Source organism: Eptesicus fuscus, chromosome 10 (assembly GCF_027574615.1).
Source record: "Eptesicus fuscus isolate TK198812 chromosome 10, DD_ASM_mEF_20220401, whole genome shotgun sequence".
Lineage (NCBI taxonomy): Eukaryota > Metazoa > Chordata > Mammalia > Chiroptera > Vespertilionidae > Eptesicus > Eptesicus fuscus.
Genome location: NC_072482.1, coordinates 35,977,765 through 35,995,305, shown reverse-complemented (window position 1 = coordinate 35,995,305; position 17,541 = coordinate 35,977,765). Strand labels below are relative to the sequence as shown.

At 39.2% G+C, this 17,541-nt stretch overlaps 1 protein-coding gene and 1 non-coding gene across 2 annotated transcripts in view; one reads left to right on the top strand and one right to left on the bottom strand.

Moving 5' to 3' along the window:
- FILIP1 (filamin A interacting protein 1) overlaps positions 1 to 17,541 on the top strand; it is a 177,857-nt gene that overhangs the window by 63,922 nt on the left and 96,394 nt on the right. The window contains exon 2 of the mRNA XM_008142123.3: positions 8,484 to 8,765. Coding sequence (XP_008140345.2) covers positions 8,490 to 8,765 — 276 coding nt within the window. The 5' untranslated portion in view covers positions 8,484 to 8,489. The remainder of the gene's footprint in view (positions 1 to 8,483; positions 8,766 to 17,541) is intronic.
- Positions 1,630 to 1,758, bottom strand: LOC114231176 (small nucleolar RNA SNORA27). Its single transcript, XR_003617151.1, has one exon. It is a non-coding gene; the product is annotated as a small nucleolar RNA SNORA27 (small nucleolar RNA).

Here is a 17,541-nt window from a genome sequence, read left to right as displayed (position 1 = left end):
AATATTTATTTATTTATTTATTTATTTGTTTATTTGTTTGTTTTATTTATTTATTTTTTAAATTACTTTATTGATTAAGGTATCACATATTTGTCATCAACCCCCTCCCCCCGTTCCCTTCCCAAACCCCCCTACACGCATGCCCCCCTCCCCCTGTTGTCCGTGATCACTGGTTAGGCTCATATGCAAGCACACAAGTCCTTTGGTTGATCTATCTCCCTTGTCCCCACCCTCCCCTACCTTCCCTCTGAGGTCTGACAGTCTGATCAATGCTGTTCTTGTTCTTCAGTCTATGTTGTTCATCTTTTCCCCTAGATGAGTGAGCTCATGTGATACTAGGAATACACTTATAGGAACCGAAAATGAGACAAGCAATAATGGTTATGCTGAGAGGCAAATGAATCAGTCTATAGTGAGTTTCTTTCTGGGCCAACAGTTCTTTTGAGTCCCGGTTTCTATGTCCAACAGTTGTTTATGTGTTCATAACAGCAATGATATTTCAGTTCTGGATGGTGGCCAAATGGTAGTATTGCAGGACCGACCCTCTCTGGTTTGGTCCTGGGCAATCTGCAGTGACGCATATCTGCTGACTGCTAGTATGGCAAGGTATCGTCAGCGTCTTCCATCTCTGGACTGTTTCTCTTCTGACTTCATGGCTGGAGCACTCCTGTCAATTCCTCTCTGTTGCAGGAATCCACATGTCTCGGAGTTGTTTTCTGAAAATATACAAACATATTCTCGACCAAAAGTTAATAAAGGAATATTTTCTATAAATTTGACTTGTGATCCTTTTTCATTTTTTTGCCCAAATGATTTTCCTTTGGCTTGGAAAAAAACAAATATTTAGAACTCAAATTAAATGATGACCTGTGGCCACAGGTACTATTAAATTGTCTGAAAAAATTATAGTGCTCAACAGAAAGAATATAGGTAAAATTTATTGGAAAACTTAAATTTGAGGGCCTTACACTTTTTATGTAATCAATGACCATCGATTATATACTATGTCTAGTGGATAGTGACATCAGAATTACAAAAAATCAAGTATAAATAAAACAATATTTAAAATGTATTTGAGGTTAAAGGATGAATCATTGATGTTGAAAATGCCAGAAAAAGTTGTTATTTTGTCATTACTTTACATAATAGTATATTTCTAGATGGTTAAGTGCTTTTCTCTTTATTACAATTGACAGTAGCCTTATTTCTGCGATGGAAAATAACAAGAAAAAACCCCATCATGTTATAGATGCTAAAAATTAATATAAAGAGGTAAACTAATAACCCTTTTTATAAAAATGTTGGTAATAAAGGTCACTCTATTTTACATTCAAAGTTTTAAAACCTTCAAATGGTACTCTCATTTAGACCCAGGTCTCTAACTTTAAAAGATTTTTTTATTTCTTGGTAGTTCCCTGATCTTTTCCTCTTGTTTGTTGTTGTTGTGTGTTTTTTGTTTCGTTTTGTTTGCTTTTTTCTTTTTCTAGAAATCTTTTCTAGATCTGCTGTTATCTAAGGATATTAAAGCTAATTTCATAAGATATTTAATCATGGATTTAGACTAGGGTAGAATAACATTTTTCTAACTTGTCACAGTTATAATATTTTCCTAGAACTTTTTCCCCCCCAATTTGTTACCTCTGACAGGATACAAGTCAAACACCCAATTTGCTTGGGCTTTAAAAGGATATTGCCTTTGCCCCATTTGAATGACTAGTAAAGACATACCAGTCCAATAGGCAAAGTGAAAAGGGGTACCTTGAACTTTTGATTACAACTTCGCAGTGACTTCAAGAAAATCCCCTTTCTTGAATTCCAACTTTCATAAAATTACTTAGAAGAATTTCCATTGGTCTGAATAGTTTATCTGTCCTAGTAGAATGAAAATGCCTTAAATAAACAAAAACCCTGGTTATTTTGAGAGTTTTATAACTATTAGATAATGAGAATAAAAAAAAAAGTCAATATGGCTTGTTACATAAGTAGGATGAATAATATTTTATAAAATTACAAAGGAAATTTAAGGGCAAACATAGTAACACTTATGAACAGTCTTTGCTATTAGAATGAGTAATAATCTCGTGAGAAATGCTTGAACATTTCATGAGTTGGGATATTTATAACTAGAGTAATCCGAGCAAATAAGATACACAGAGGGAATAATCTGACATTGATGGAGTATGAACTAGTTGATTTGATTGGTCTTTAGCATCTTAAAATTCACATAAAACTAGAACAGATGTTTCCTTTTGCCTTTAGTTTTGGGTGCTTTGGGTATTGTCATTTATGTTTAAAAGAAAGAATTAGGACAGTTCCTTGCTAATAATGTTCTGGAAGCCTCACTTGCAGTGGGCCTTTTGCCAGGCCACACTGTCAAAAGTAGGCTTTTCTGTAATTGTGTGCTTTCCTTTTTATTATGTACTATATTTTTCCTTATAATTCTATAAAGTAATTTAAAAATAGAAATTATATAAATAAAATGATTGCAACATTTCACCCTGTGCACTATGTAGGTTCTTGAAAAAGTATATAGATAAAATAAAAGCAGGAACAGACAGGGGTTGGATACTTGAGAGTCATAGGAAAGCTGCCAAAACCTAATTCATGCAGAAAAGAAGTTTTTGTTGGTAGGAATGGGAGTGTTGTGACCTACATTGAATTATAACATGAAAAGACAAATCTAAAAGGTGAGAGCAGGAGTGAAAGTGCTGGGGAAATATGTAAAACTTTAGACAATAAATAAATTTTTTAAAAAAAGAAAGTAGTGGGGAAAATCAAGGTCACAATTTGCAGGAGCTAATGAAGATGGGAACTAGAGTGGGTATTTAATGGTTGTAGACTTCTTCTTTATCCTTTTTAAATATATATATATATATATATATATATATATATATATATATATATATATTTGTATTGATTTCAGAGAGGAAGGAAGAGGGAGGGAGAGAGAAACATCGGTGATGGTAGAGAATCATTGATCAGCTGCTTCCTGCACGCCCCCCAATGGGGATGAGTCCACAACCTGGGCATGCGCCCTGACTGGGAATCTAACTGTGACTTCCTGGTTCATAGGTCCACACTCAACCACTGAGCCATGCCCGCTATGTATTTATCCTTTTCTTTTTACTTGTTCAAATGCTCTAGAAATACTTGTTAGTTCATCATAAATGACCCAATGTCTTCATAAACATTTTCTGATTCCTAGGATATCATTCATCTGACAGTATGGTCTAGTTATTGCCCAATTTCTGTGGGTTGGGGGGTGAAGAATGGGAGAGAGATGATCACAGATGAAAGAGGAAGATTTGGAATAACATTTAGTCTTTCTTTTCTTTACACCCTCGTCAGCAAATTCCATGCAAAGTATTGCTAACTAATTACTATGAAAGGAAAAGTAAGTGTATTTTGTAAATTATGTTAGGATAATTTGCTTATTAAGAGAAGAATCTGTGCCCCAAATTATATTGATTAAAAACACACACATTACAAATCTGATGTGATTCTTTGGTTTATTTAAACCTTTCTCTTGAGGAGAACTTTCTTTGAAGGGTCTGCACTAAGACGAAGCAAAGGCGTTCTTGGCTTCCTTCAGAAAGTTTATTACCTTATGTGTCCAAAACTTGCAGCCATGCGATCAACTATTAAGCCTACAGAGTGCCAGATGCCTTTTCTGTTACCTGTCTGCAACTCCTCTCAGCACAATGGACAGGATTTGGCCAGCTCTGATGAAATGTTTACTATTGTTCCGCTCTGGGGCTTTTCACACAATAAGTCTATGATGGTTCCTGTTTGGACTTTGCATCTTGTTTTTATAACCTGTATCTTTAATAATTGACCAGGTTCCTTCTCCAGTAGATTTAAGATATGTATTTTTATTGATTTCAGGGAGGAAGGGAGAGGGAGAGAGAGATAGAAACATCAACGATGAGAGAGAATCACTGATCGGCTGCCGCCTGCACACCTCACACTGGGGACTGAGCCTGCAACCCAGGCATGTACCCTGACCGGGAATCAAACTATGACCTTCTGGTTCATAGGTCGACACTCAACCACTGAGCCACACAGGCCAGGTGGCAGTAGGTTAAGGATTTTAGAAAAAGTATTTTTATTTAGCAAACTACAGTAGGTCCTCGGGTTATGTGGGAGATCCGTTCCTGTGGCATGATGTAACGCGATTTTCGCCATAAGTCGGAACCCACCTACATAAGAACCTATGTCACTCACATGGAACACATACACAGCAGTAATGAAGTGAAACAGTAAAAAAAATTTAAAAGAAAGAGAACAATTCCTGACCCTTACTTGTGGTAAATAAATAATAAAAAACATAAAGCACATATGTACATACGTCGAAATGACGGAACTTTTTTATAAATAAACTAGAGGCCTGGTGAACAAAATTTGTGCATGGGGCAGGGTTGGTAGGGGGAGGGCCCTCATCCGGCCTGCACCCTCTCCAATTTGGGACCCCTCGGGGGATGTCTGACATCCCTCTCACAATCCTGGACCGCTGGCTCCTAACCGCTCAGCTGCCTGATTGCCCCTAACTGCTCTCCCCTGCCAGCCTGATCACCCCTAACCACCTCTGCCTCAGCCCCCACCATCATGGATTTTTCCAGAAAAATTAGCATATTACCCTTTTATTAGTATAGATGGGAGATGGCGACGTAACCATGAAACGAGGACTGTCTGTAACCCGAGGACTGTCTGTACTTTCAATTGCTGTGTGAGTTTTGCAGAGTGAGTTTTGCATGGAGGAAGACATGGACTTCTCCAACTCTGTAATGTGAAGTAAAAAAACATTGCCTTAGTAAGCATTTGTAGATTTATCTGGATCATCTAATTTACAGGGTATTCCTCTCCTCCAATTTGTATGTGTTTAACCAGTTAACTACCACACGTCCAAAACGGAAACCATGATATTTTGAATTTAATTTAAAAAATCAATTTGCAATTAATATTATAATAAAAATAAATATATTACTCACAATTCAGGTGTTCTTGAATATTTTCAGCTGAAAATTCTCATGAAAAATTATTTTAAAGTTGGTCAGGGCTGCCACTTAGGGAAAACATATTTTTTTTTATAGACGCGCATGCCATGTGGGGAAGGTCCTCCACTTGTGTCTACAGATGCTTAAGGCCTACCATGGGTTAAGAACTTAAGGGAAAGCCCTACAGTGAGTAGGTATTTGGAATCAGACCTGGGTTCAAATCCTAGTTCTCCTATTCACTAGGAGTAGCTGTGTAATCCAGAAAAATATATTGAATTTCTTTAAACCTTAGTGGTCTCATCTTTAAAATCTCACATCATAGGATTGATATGAGTATTAACTTAAATTAGATGTTGTATGTAAAATGCTTAACATACTATGTGCCACTTCAGAAACAATAAGTGAGAGCTATTATAATAAGGAAGAGTATGAAAGCTTCTAGATGTGATCCATGGAAGTTCTGTATTGTCTGGACATTTTCTCCTTACAAAATAGAAAAAGGTGGCTTAATGTGGACATTATTGATGATAGACTTGGTTACACTACTGAGAAACTATGTTTTTCTACCTCACATGTTGTCTAATTCCTTCCTAAAACTTTACTTGCCTAGTTTGTTATCTCTGAGTGCTTTCGCATTCCTGAGATAGAACAGGTGTTGATTGCTGACTTTGTTGTGGAGATAAAGAGAGTAAACCCCATTTGGCTTATCAAAAAAGGACTAACATCCCTGTACAGATGTCAGAGGAAAGCAATGAATGTGAAATTTCAGTGTCACAGTGGAAAAATATTTGCTAAGACATTAACATGGATCTAGCACATGAGATTTTCCATCAGCCAAAGTAAATTGAGGTGGAAGAAAATAGGGAACTCAAGATTTTGACCTGATATAATATAATTAGATAATTCTAAAATGTGTTTTTTTTTTCTTAATGGATCAATTCTGTAATTAATTAATTCAATAATTAATGTTCATCAATGAATTAATATAATCCTGTAAAAAACTTTTAATGCTATAATAAAATTTATTTTAAAATACTAATATCAGACTAAAATTTTTAGAAAGAACTAACTATAGAGTTGGTATAAGAAAATACCATTTTCTGCATGTTTGCAAATACAATTGATTAAGTAAATGCATGTCACATACAGATAGATATGCATTTATTCTATTTTAGGAATAGTCTAGTGTTGTAGATACTATAAAAGATGCATAAAATCCAGGGAAATAAGACAAACACATGCTACAGTCAAATATAAATGTGTGTGATTAAAGCTAAGTATAATTAAGTTTAATACATCACCCCTCACTTCCTATGCTTTGAGAACCATCTTCTGGAATTTCTATTAACCCATGATCTAAGCTGAAGTTGTCAAATCAATATTTGATGTACCATTCCAAAGAGCCTTAAGATCTTATAGAGAAAGTTATTTCAGATAAAAGGAATTCACATGTGGTATGGAGTCATAGGGAGTCAAAATTCAATTTGGGAAGCCCATGTGTCTTAGCTGTGATGTGTACCAGGTCAAGAGTTAAATTTGAAACTTTCTATTCATCACCTCTTTTTTCTTTGGCTCAGGGCTGAAAGCAGCCCACTCTGCCCACAAACAAGCTGTGATGAAATACAGTAGGTCTGCTCTGAAGGGCTCTGGCTCCCATTACAAAGAAACATCTCGTCTTTGTTCATCATTAAAGCACAAAAGATGCTCTAAAATTCCAAGGACAAATCACTGAATTAACCAGAAAACAGGGTGCCATGGTTAAGGACCACCTTTTTGTGTTTATGTTGTTCATAGTTAGGGTGCTATAGAACGTTCACACACACACACACACACACACACACACACACACTCACACACATTCACACACACACACACACACAGTATGAGTTTACTTTAAAAAAGAAGCATGAATGTAGATTTCAAGATTTGTTGGAAGAATTGAATATTCGCTATCTGAAAGGAAACACCACACTATTTATTTTTCTATTATAAACCTAGTGTTTTGAAAAACTTTCCTTAGTTTCTTAAATATGATTTGGGTTCATGAAGGAAATTTACTTTCAGAAAACAACATCCTTGTAGTTTATCTGGAATGAGTCATGAAAATCTTGCTGCTTAGCTGTTCAGAGAAAGGACTATTTATGCTGTGAGTTCTAAATAAGTCCATGCACTAACCTTCTATATTTAAGGGTGTAGGCAAAATTTGTAGTGCAGCCCCCAGGATATTGGAGCTCTCTTCATACCACTTTGAATCCTAGCTTTTGAGTTCAGTATATTTACAACATACCTGTTGGTTAAGTTCTTTTGCTCAGAGACTGACAGATCATCTGTAAAACATTCATCATGGAATGACTCAAAGGTGCTTCCCACCGGACAAGTTAGCTGCTGCTTTGTTGTTGTTTTTTCTTCTGTATTTTGCCTCAAAATATACTGTTTAAAATTTTGATTTTGTAGTTGATCTGTTTCCTCCCAATTCTTTGTGCTTTTATTCACATTCCTGTAAATGACTGACATTAAGAAAACAAAAGCAACAACCTGCTTTTGAAAAAAAGAGGCTATGGAAAATAGAACTCCGTATCACCACCCTCTCCCCTTTGCTTTTCCCGTTCCCTCTCTCCATTCCAGCCCCTCTCCAACCTTTGTGGGTTTCTCTGCACGTTGTGACTTCCATTTGGTTCCTGCCAGGGTTTGAGGTTTGAATTTTCTGACGAAGTTAGAATCACTTTTAAAAAAATAAAAAGTTTTATTTTACAACTTTAGATTCACAGAATTGTTGCAAAGATAATACTGGGGGGTCCCAAATACCCCACACCCAGTTTCCTCTATATTTAGCATCTTACATTAGTCTGATACATTCATCATAATTAGTAAACCCATATTGATACATTATAATTGACTCAAGTCCATACTTCAGAGTTCCTTGATTTTCCCCAAATGTCACTTTTCTGTTGCAGGATCCCACCGTGGATGCCATATTACATTCAGTTGTCAGGTGTCCTTAGTCTCCTCTTGGCTGTGACAGTTTTTTAGATTTTCCTTGTTTTTTATTACCTTGATAGATTCAAAGATTAGTGGTCATGAATTTTATAGAGTGTCTCTCATTTGGGATCTGTCTGATGTTTTTCTCATTATTAAACTTGGGTAATATTTTGAGGGAGCAAGACCACAAAGATAAAGGTCCTTGCTTATCATTTCCTATCAAAGATACATACTATAAACATGACTTATTACTGTTGATGTTGACCTTGATCATTTGGTTTGAGAAATTTGTCAGGTTAGAATCACATTTTCACTTTTTCTTGAAGACCATCAAGGCATTTTTCTGAAGATTTTAATAGTACATTAGTTAAAGCTATAAGGAAGCTAACTGGAACTGATCTTTTGTTTTTTCTTTATTGGTGATGTTGAAAAGCTGCAACAAGTTTTTAAGTAGTTAGAAAAAATATAATTTCAATGGTGGTAAAAACGTCTAATCTTTCTTTGTGTTAGGTGGGAATGAGATCCCGAAACCAGGGTGGTGAAAGTTCATCCAACGGGCATATCTCTTGCCCCAAATCCTCCATCATAAGCAATGTTGATGATAAACGTCTCTCAGAAGATGCAAAAAAGAAGAACAAATCAAATAGAAAGGAAGATGATGTCATGGCCTCAGGAACTGTCAAACGACACCTAAAACCATCTGGAGAAAGTGAAAAAAAGAATAAGAAATCCTTGGAGTTATCCAAAGAAGACCTCATCCAGCTACTCAGTATAATGGAAGGAGAGTTGCAGGTAGAGTCAAATTTTCTAAACTATTGTGTTTCTAGTTTCTAAGCTATAAAATAAGAGACTATGAACCTGTCTGTCTCACTGAATTACTAACTTCATGGGGAAAAGGGCTATGTTTTTCTTATTCATTTTTAGAAATGTCTGGCATCAGTTTGCACTGAATATAAATTTTTTGAATGAAAAAATAAATGAATAGCTCATTTCAAGCTTCTCTAGAAGCAGAAAATTTCTTCATGATATGAGTTTGGTAATAATTTAACACAGGCCCCTATACTTAGTAGTAGGTAATCTAATTTAATTAGGTAGCTTATTTAATTTACCCTTTGACTGTGGCTAAAAATCAGAGAATTCATGATTATTAGAAGACCAAGATCAAGTGCCACTTTTGATTTTTTCCAGAAGGTAGAGCAAAAGAGAGATCAAGAGACAGAGGAAAGAAAGAGGGAGAAAGGGAGGGAAAGAGAAAGAAGGCTTTGTTTAGACCAGCCTTACACTTTTCTTATTTTTGTAAGTTTCAGCTTAATGTCATAGGATTTGAGATGCACACAAATAAGCAGAACATTGCGTTATGAAGACCTACTACTTTCACAAAGTATTTTCAAGTCTATTATCTCATTCAATATCAATAAAAATGTGGGTATCATTATCTATTATATATATCTATATATATAAAAGGCTAATATGCTAAGTGTCCGTCCGACTGGTAGCTGTGATGCGCACTATCCACCAGGGGGCAGACCCTCAACGCAGGAGCTGCCAAGCTGCAGTGACTTAGCAGCAGCGGTTCTCAGGTGACGCACCCCAAAACCAGAGAGAAGGGAGCCCAATTCCTCTCAGGGACATGCAATTCCACCTTTGGCTGGGATTATGTTGTTGCTGGGGCACTGTGGGTCCTGAATCTGGTTTACTGCACACTTGCGTTAGCATTACACACCCTGTATGACAGCAACTTTGCAGAGTGCCCTTTCACATTCTGGGACCTCTCGGGGGATGTCAGAGAGCCAGTTTTGGCCCAATCCCCACAGGCCAGGCCAAGAGACCCCACCTGCCAGAGGGACCCCGCTCACTCCACAGATACCCTTCGAGCCATGGCGCCACCCCAAGTGCGGCCGGCTGGGGAGGGACCATGGGAGGTTGGCTCCAGGGCATGTCTGGCCCTTCTCGTCCAGTCCTGCCCCACTGGCCACTTTCTAATTAATTTCCTTTCAATGTGCACGAATCTGTGCACCGGGTCACTAGTATTTTATAATGAGGAAACTGAGGTCCAGAAGGGTTAGGGGTTTGTCCAGATCTCATCTTAGGCCTCCTCCTTCTTGGTCCAGTGCTCTTTCCACAGCCTGTTCTCACCAACCTTCTGTAGCTACCTGAGCCATGTCCCCCATTCAGTGTCTGTTCTTAAGGACCCAAGAGGGAGTTGGGATTCTTCTGAGTACCTGAGCTCTAGACAGTTATATTTCTGGAAGTAGGGAAACCATAACTTCTTTTTCTGGTCTGTGTTGGGTGAGGTGTTGGGTGGGGGGTGGGGTGGAGGAGAAGATGACTTAAGAGTGGAGATGCTATTTTCTTTTTTGTTTTTGTTAGGCTCTAGGGCAATGATTTTCAACCGGTGTGCTGGAAGAATTTTTTAAGACATATAATACCTGACTATTTAGTCAGGATCATTGACCTCTGTTCGTTTAAGATTGTCAAGTGAAAAAATGACAATAGCCAACACAAACAATAGCTGTCCAGTGTAAATGAATCAAAATTATAACTATTTTTTGGCATGCAGCAGAATTTAAGTAATTACTTTATGTGTGCCATGAGATGAAAAAGGTTGGATACTAGGGAAATACTAATGATTGTTTGAGATAAACCTTTGTTTGGAGCTGTTAGCATCAGAGGTATTATTTTCAACCTACCCTAATCTGTTCCTGTTCTCATCTGTGTGTGCACATAGATAAGGAAACCCCTGGGGTGAAGAGAAATAGAAAACATTACAAAACTCAAATTTAAACAAACAAACAAACCTGATTGGGCTTACCATTTACCTTTGGATAAAAATCATATTTGCATTTCACACTGAAAGATGAAATTTTCCAGAGCACCACCATTACTAAAAATAGCTTCACCACTCAGAAATGTGGTTAATGTTTTGTCTATTAACATTTATTGTGTAAGGAGGCAGAACATATTAGTTCAACTTTTTAAGCTGCCCCCAGCAGATGTTATTGACCTGAGTGGAAGGTACAATGGCTGCTTTTGAAATCACAAAACAATGTCACTTCTCCCTAGGCAGGGTGGCCTGAGTGGAGCTGGTGGCTCTTCCAGACTCTAATTTCTGCAGAAGGCTGTTACATCATGGTGGATTCTGAAAGGCATTTAAGGTTCATGTGGCTTTTATGTTCATTGTGTTGCCAGATATGAATCCATAGCCTGGGCTTTCAAATACAGGGTGAGGTACACATAGGTTTACAGTTGTTTGCATGGAAAAGAATACAATAATTAATAAATAATAATAGAATAAACTCTGTGTTCCATGTACTCACAACTGTAAATTTACTTTTGCCCCACCCCTGTATAGAACCACATACCTAGGACATCAAAGAAATTAGCAAGAAAACTCCAAAGAAATACATTTTGCTCTCCATTAATTTTTATTAATACAGGATACCTTAGCTTACACAATAGATGTATTTCTGAGCAGTAATAAGTAAGTAAAAAGTGTAAGATACTTGTTGGGAAGGTAGTGAACGAAAAGAGACATGAAACACCTGATGTTTTAAGGAATTCCATGGTGCATTCATTTGCAAAGCAAATAATTCATCCTCCACATACTTATATGTGCTTACATGCATATGTAAGTATGTGTACTTGTAAATGCAGATTGTGCAATATTAGACTTGTTAAAAATGAAGATGTTCCTATATTTAGAGCTGACGATATTTGTTCTTGTAGCCGACACCTGTACTTTATTAGCATTATCACATGGGTGTCGGGGGGGGGGGGTGTTGCAGCTAAGAGTGGGAAGCAGTTGGCATTAGCAATCATGAGTAGGCTGGTAAAAATGTGGCAGCTATGTGCCAGGTTTGCCAGACTAAAGATAAGAAAACAAATCTATATAAAGATTTTGTACTGAGAGGAGAGGCAGGGATATGCCTTGTGAGGCAAGTTATCCCAGCTCAGGCCTATACTAGTATGCCATTTGGCTCGACATGTCTGAGCATTTAGTGTGTTGTCTCCTAGACTTTCACAGTCCACCTATCACTCTTTCTTTATAGAGTGGCCATACATGACTCGTATACCCTTCCTCTGGAGGTGGTGTTCCAAGGTTCTACAAAATATTGGGTCCGACAGGCATTTTGAGATATCTTACTTACCTCTTTTATACTATACTAGAGGCCCAGTGCACAAATTGTGCATGGGTGGGGTCTGACTTGCCCAGCCCCAATCGGGGTGGATCGGGGCTGGGCCTGTCAGGAGGAGGAGATGGCAAGAGGTTGGCCAGCTGGCCCACCCCAATTGGGGCCTGATCAATTGGGGCTGGCTGAGTGAAGGGGCTGTGGGCGTTTGGCCGGCGGGACTCACCGCCGATTGTGGTTGGGGGGCCAATTGGGGGCAGGGCTGGCCAGCCCCACCCATGATGGTGTGGGGGGACTGATCTGGGGTGGGGCCGGGGGGGGGGAAGGGGTTGCAGGAGGTTGGCCAGCCAGCCCTGCCCCCAATTGGGGTGGGGGGTGCGATCAGGGGTGGGACAGCCAGGGGGAGGGGCTGCAGGAGGTTGGCCACCCAGCCCTGCCCCCTATTGGGGTGGGGGGGTGTGATCAGGGGTGGGCCAGCCAGGGGAGGAGCTGTGGGCCTGTCATGGTGGGGCTGGCTGATCGGGAGTGGGACTGGCAAGGGGGGAAGGAAGGGGGCATTTGGCCTACCGCCCTGCCTTTTATTGGGATGGGAGAGTCCAATCAGGGGCAGGCTGGCAGCGGGGAGGGCCTGCAAGGTTGGCTGGCCAGACCCACCCCCTGATCAGCTGGTTCACTAGCCACAGTGGGCGTCATAGCGACTGATCATTATGGTCATTATGGCCATTATGGTCGCTGGCTTTTTATATATATAGATATGTGAAACTGACGCTCAATGTATGTGAGTTGCCAGGGTTGCTCAGCACTTTAGTTACATTTGCTCTAGACCTAAATTTTCTGTCTTATCTCCCCAATATTATAAGCCCTCTTCTCTGTGTGTCAGCCTACTTCTCTGTCTCTCAGTCCAGTGCCCCTCCCACTGTATCATTTACACTCTAGAGATGTTCAAGGGTGGGTTCCTTTATATTTATTCTTCACTTTAGAATTTTTCTCAAGCAGTCTAATGTGAACTTTGAGGCCAAAGCCATTCTGTGAAAAGATAAAATCATGTTAGGTAAGAGAAATAAAGTTAAGAGGAATGTTTCACATCATGGAGGTGGAATATAATCTAAGCCATGACGTTTGGTTGTGATCTGGGAGTGAGAAAAACGGGAAGAGAGCAGTGCCATATGGCCATGGGCTGGGTACTATACCAACTGGGGGGCTTCATAGACACTGCTCTATGAGGGTTGTGCCCTGAAGTTGTGCAACAGCTTAGCCTTGGGCGACTGGAACTGCTAAACAAAAGAAGTAGGGTGGCCCAGCCAGGGTGGCTCAGTGGTTGAGTGTTGACCCATGAACCAGGAGATCACAGTTCAATTTACAGTCAGGGCACATACCCAGGTTGCGGGCTTGATCCCCATTGGGGTCCCATGTTTTCAAGTCACATCTTAGTAGATAGTGCAGGAAGCAGCCGATTCATGTCTCTCTCTCTTCTCTCTCTCTCATTCTATCTCTCTGTCTATCTCCCTTCCTGTCTTTAAAATCAACAAAAACATATTTTTTTTAAAGAAAGAAGTAGGGTGACACACAGAGAAGAGGGCTTATAATATTGGGGAGATAAGAATAATACAGGCCCTGGCTGGTGTTGCTCAGAGGTTAGAATAACATCAGGTCTGCCTGTAGGAGATGTACCCTGAAGTGACTTGGAGAAAAGGAGGAGATGGAGGCCCACACAGGCTTTTTATGCTAATTTCTCTTTCTCAGACTCCTTGTTGATCTCTTCATTCTCTCCAACTCTGTATCCAAGGTTCTGGACATTAGAGATAGTTCTGTAGATTTTCTGGTTCTAGTGGTCTGCCACCTGGGGAATCTATTGTTCCATCTTTGGGAATTTGTTGAACCAACATTATAAACAGCCTGACCTTTATTGTTAGCGTTGGCACCTTGCAAAAATTTGCAAATTTGCTGTCCAGATATCCAGGGAACTCTTGAAGTGCACCTTTAACAGACATGTGTTAGAAACAGAGTTGTCCTTCGCAGGAACCTTTGTATTTTAGGGTGTCTTGTCCTGAACTGGTGATGTCGTGACCCTTGTAGACAAAAGCTTGTTGTTTCAGCACAGTGACTGGCTGGCGTTGCCTGCATAGAAATAGCAGAGATGGTTTTGTGTCATTGACTGCTTCCAATAACAAATGCTTTTCAATAAATTGGAACATTTTTTACTCTCTGGGTGAAAAACTGGTCACATATTTCCCAGACTAAGCTGAAAATAATAAAATAGAACACCCAGACCATTATTTAGGCACCATGATTAATTTCCCTGTGTATTTGTCCAAAAATAGCACTTTAAAAGAAGTCATTCAATTTGGCTGTACTAAAAATGACTAAAGTTCAAAGGAAATGGTACTGACATAAAAAACCCATAATACAGGAAAACTTGGCAGAAGGATATTCTTATAAAATGATTAAAAAACAGGATCCTGCCTTGGCTGGTGTGGCTCAGTTGGTTGGAGCATCGCTCTGTACACTGAAAGATTGTGGGTTCGATTCCTGGTCAGGGCACATACCTGGGTTATGGGTTCGATCCCAGGTCAGAATTTACAGATCTTTCTTTCTCTCTCTCTCTCTCTCTCTCTCTCTCTCTCTCTCTCTCTCCCTCTCCCTCTTTCTCCTCTCTCTAAAATCAATAAGCATGTCCCCAGGTGAGGATTAAAATAACGACGACAACACAGGATCCTAATTCTTTCTTTTTCTTAATGCGAAAAAAAAATTTAGCTATTTTATGTAGTAAATTTCCTTGATGTATTCCGCTTGAAAATATTTTAAAAAAAAACTAACCTCAAACGGGTTTCATCATTTTCCCCTTTATCCTTTTAGTCAGTTCTCTTCCACCTGTGTATGAGGAGACTCAGAGAAAGCTGGATACCATAACTTTGTATTTTCCAACCTGAGTCAGAGACAGAGTCATCCATACATTGAGAAATCTACCTTCATCCTGGGAGACAGGCAGAAGAAGGTGTTGTATTTCAAAGATCATTTATGAAATAGATAATATGCCTGCAGATAGTTAAAAGTTTTCTCTTTTCTCTCCTTCTGGGGTTCCTAGCCATTTTCTTCAATATTGTTCACTAGTTATTCTTTACTGCTCTACCACCTACTATAGTTGAGCCCTCTATCTGCTCTTCTTTCTCAACAAGAGTTCATTCATTCTTAGGGCATTATTTAATTAATTGATTGACCATACAGTATTTACAAAGTGTTGCTGTGCTAGAAGTCTGAAGAATGCAAAGTGAATAATAATAATACTCATAGCTAAAATTTGATGAGTTCCTACTATGTGCCAAGCATGGCTTTAAGCACTGATTATTACAGCAGTCATGAAGAAAGTTTATGACCTGATAGGATAGATGAGAATGTATAGGAATGAATATTCATAGGATAATTGAAATGAAAATTATGGGAGTACAAAGGAGGGAAAGATTATGAGAATTTCAAGAAATGAATAAAAGTTTCATTGAAGAATTGGCCCTTGAAGAAATTGTTAGGTTTGGATGGGTAGAGATTAGTGTAGGGGCAGCATGAGCAGAATCAAACACAGAGTGGGTGGGAAAGTGGGGGTTATCAGTGAACAATTTGACTCAGTGGAGAAGCATTTGGTGGAAGTAAAACTATACCACGATTGGAGACTATAAACAAGACATCTAAAAAACAATAGTTAGAAGGTATGAGGATCCCAAGGGAGTGGAATGATGCAGAAGCCAAGAGAGTCAAGATTGTCAAGAAGAAGAGAGGGGTGTGTCAGGCATATCAGCAAAAAGTGTCAGTTGGTTATAACTGAAGGATGTTCATTGGGTTTTTGAATCTGAAGCTCATTGGGGACATTTGCCAGAGCAGTTTCAATGAGTTTAAGCTTATATTCATTGGTCTGAGAAGTGAAGGGAAGTTAGAGAATTAGAGTAACATTCTGTTGAAAATCCAGGAATTTAGAAAAAAAAATTTTATAAGAGTTATTCAGATTTTCTGTTTATTGTTGTTGTTGTTTTGTTTGACATAGCTCAATATCCCTCCTCCATTATTTTTTTTTAACAAAGCAGTAAATTGTTTGGCATTGTGTATGCCCTTAGTACACATTTGTTGACCTCCTGCTTTGAAATCACCATGTTTCTTTCCTCTACCTTTGAGTTTTAAGTGAAACATGGGATTATTAAAAAGTAAAAGGCTAAAACAGTGTGTCTTGAATGCCAAGTCCAGTGGGGAAGTGTAGAATCCAAAAGGTTTGGTAGTTGACCTTATTAGTGTTGACTTTGAGTCTTGGTTTAGTTCCTGTCTGTATAATAATGGGTTGTTATGATAATTATTTTACAGATGCTGTTTGGAGAGCTTTGGATAAGAAAGGAGGACAAAGATAGGATAGTAGCTAGAGGGAAACTCAGGTCAAGGGAGGGTTTTGAAAAATGAAAGAGACTTTACTGTGTTTATAGGTTAAGGGGTTATAGGACCCGAAAGGAGCAGAGTCTAGGATAGAAGAAAGAGCAAAGATTTTTGATCAAGCAGAGTCTTGGAGAAGGCAGGAAGGAATGAAAGGTATGGTTTGGGGGATGACCTTGGGTTTGCCCTTGAAAAGAAGGGAGACCCTTCATCTTCTGTGACAGAGAGAAGGAGAAAGAGTGGGTGGGGATGAAGATAATGTTTACAGCAGAGGAGTGGGCAGTTGAAGGAAATCTCCCTAAAGCTTCAGCTTTCTCAGCAAGAAAAAGACAAAGTTATGTTCTGCTGAAAATGAGACCTGGGCCAAGTAATTCTGATATGCTGATAATTCTGGTGTGCTGCTGGGGGGAATGCTAGCGGAAAGTGGTTGTGGATAAATAGGAGCGCTAATGAGTGGCGTTTAGGATTCAGCCAGCAGAGAACCATGTGTTTGCAGTGGCACAGTCTGTTTAGATATATTATATAGCACGAAATCTAGGGTTGCAGTTGTCCAAGTGGCAGAAGTGAAAGAAATGGAGACAATGCCCAGCAAGGAAGAGATATAGGGAGGAATGAGCAAGGCCGTGGGGGAAGGGCACGAGAGGGCTGGAGAGACTTGAATCTGGGCTATTTGCACTTTCATTTTCTGTGTGCTGCAGTTTTAACTAATGCAAGGTCTTGGCAGGGGTCCTCAAACTTTTTAAACAGGGGGCCAGTTCACTGTCCCTCAGACCGTTGGAGTGCCGGACTATAGTTTAAAAAAACTATGAACAAATTCCTATGCACACTGCACATATCTTATTTTGAAGTAAAAAAACAAAATGGCAAAAACACCCGCATGTGGCCTGCGGGCCTGTAGTTTGAGGACGCCTGAGATATTGGCTAAATCTCCCATATGAATGTTGAAGCTTTGGAGGATGATGCTTCTTGGAGCCGAGAGCAAGTCTGTTTCATTTAATAAATTTGAGGGCTGAGGACCAGAACACTTTTTC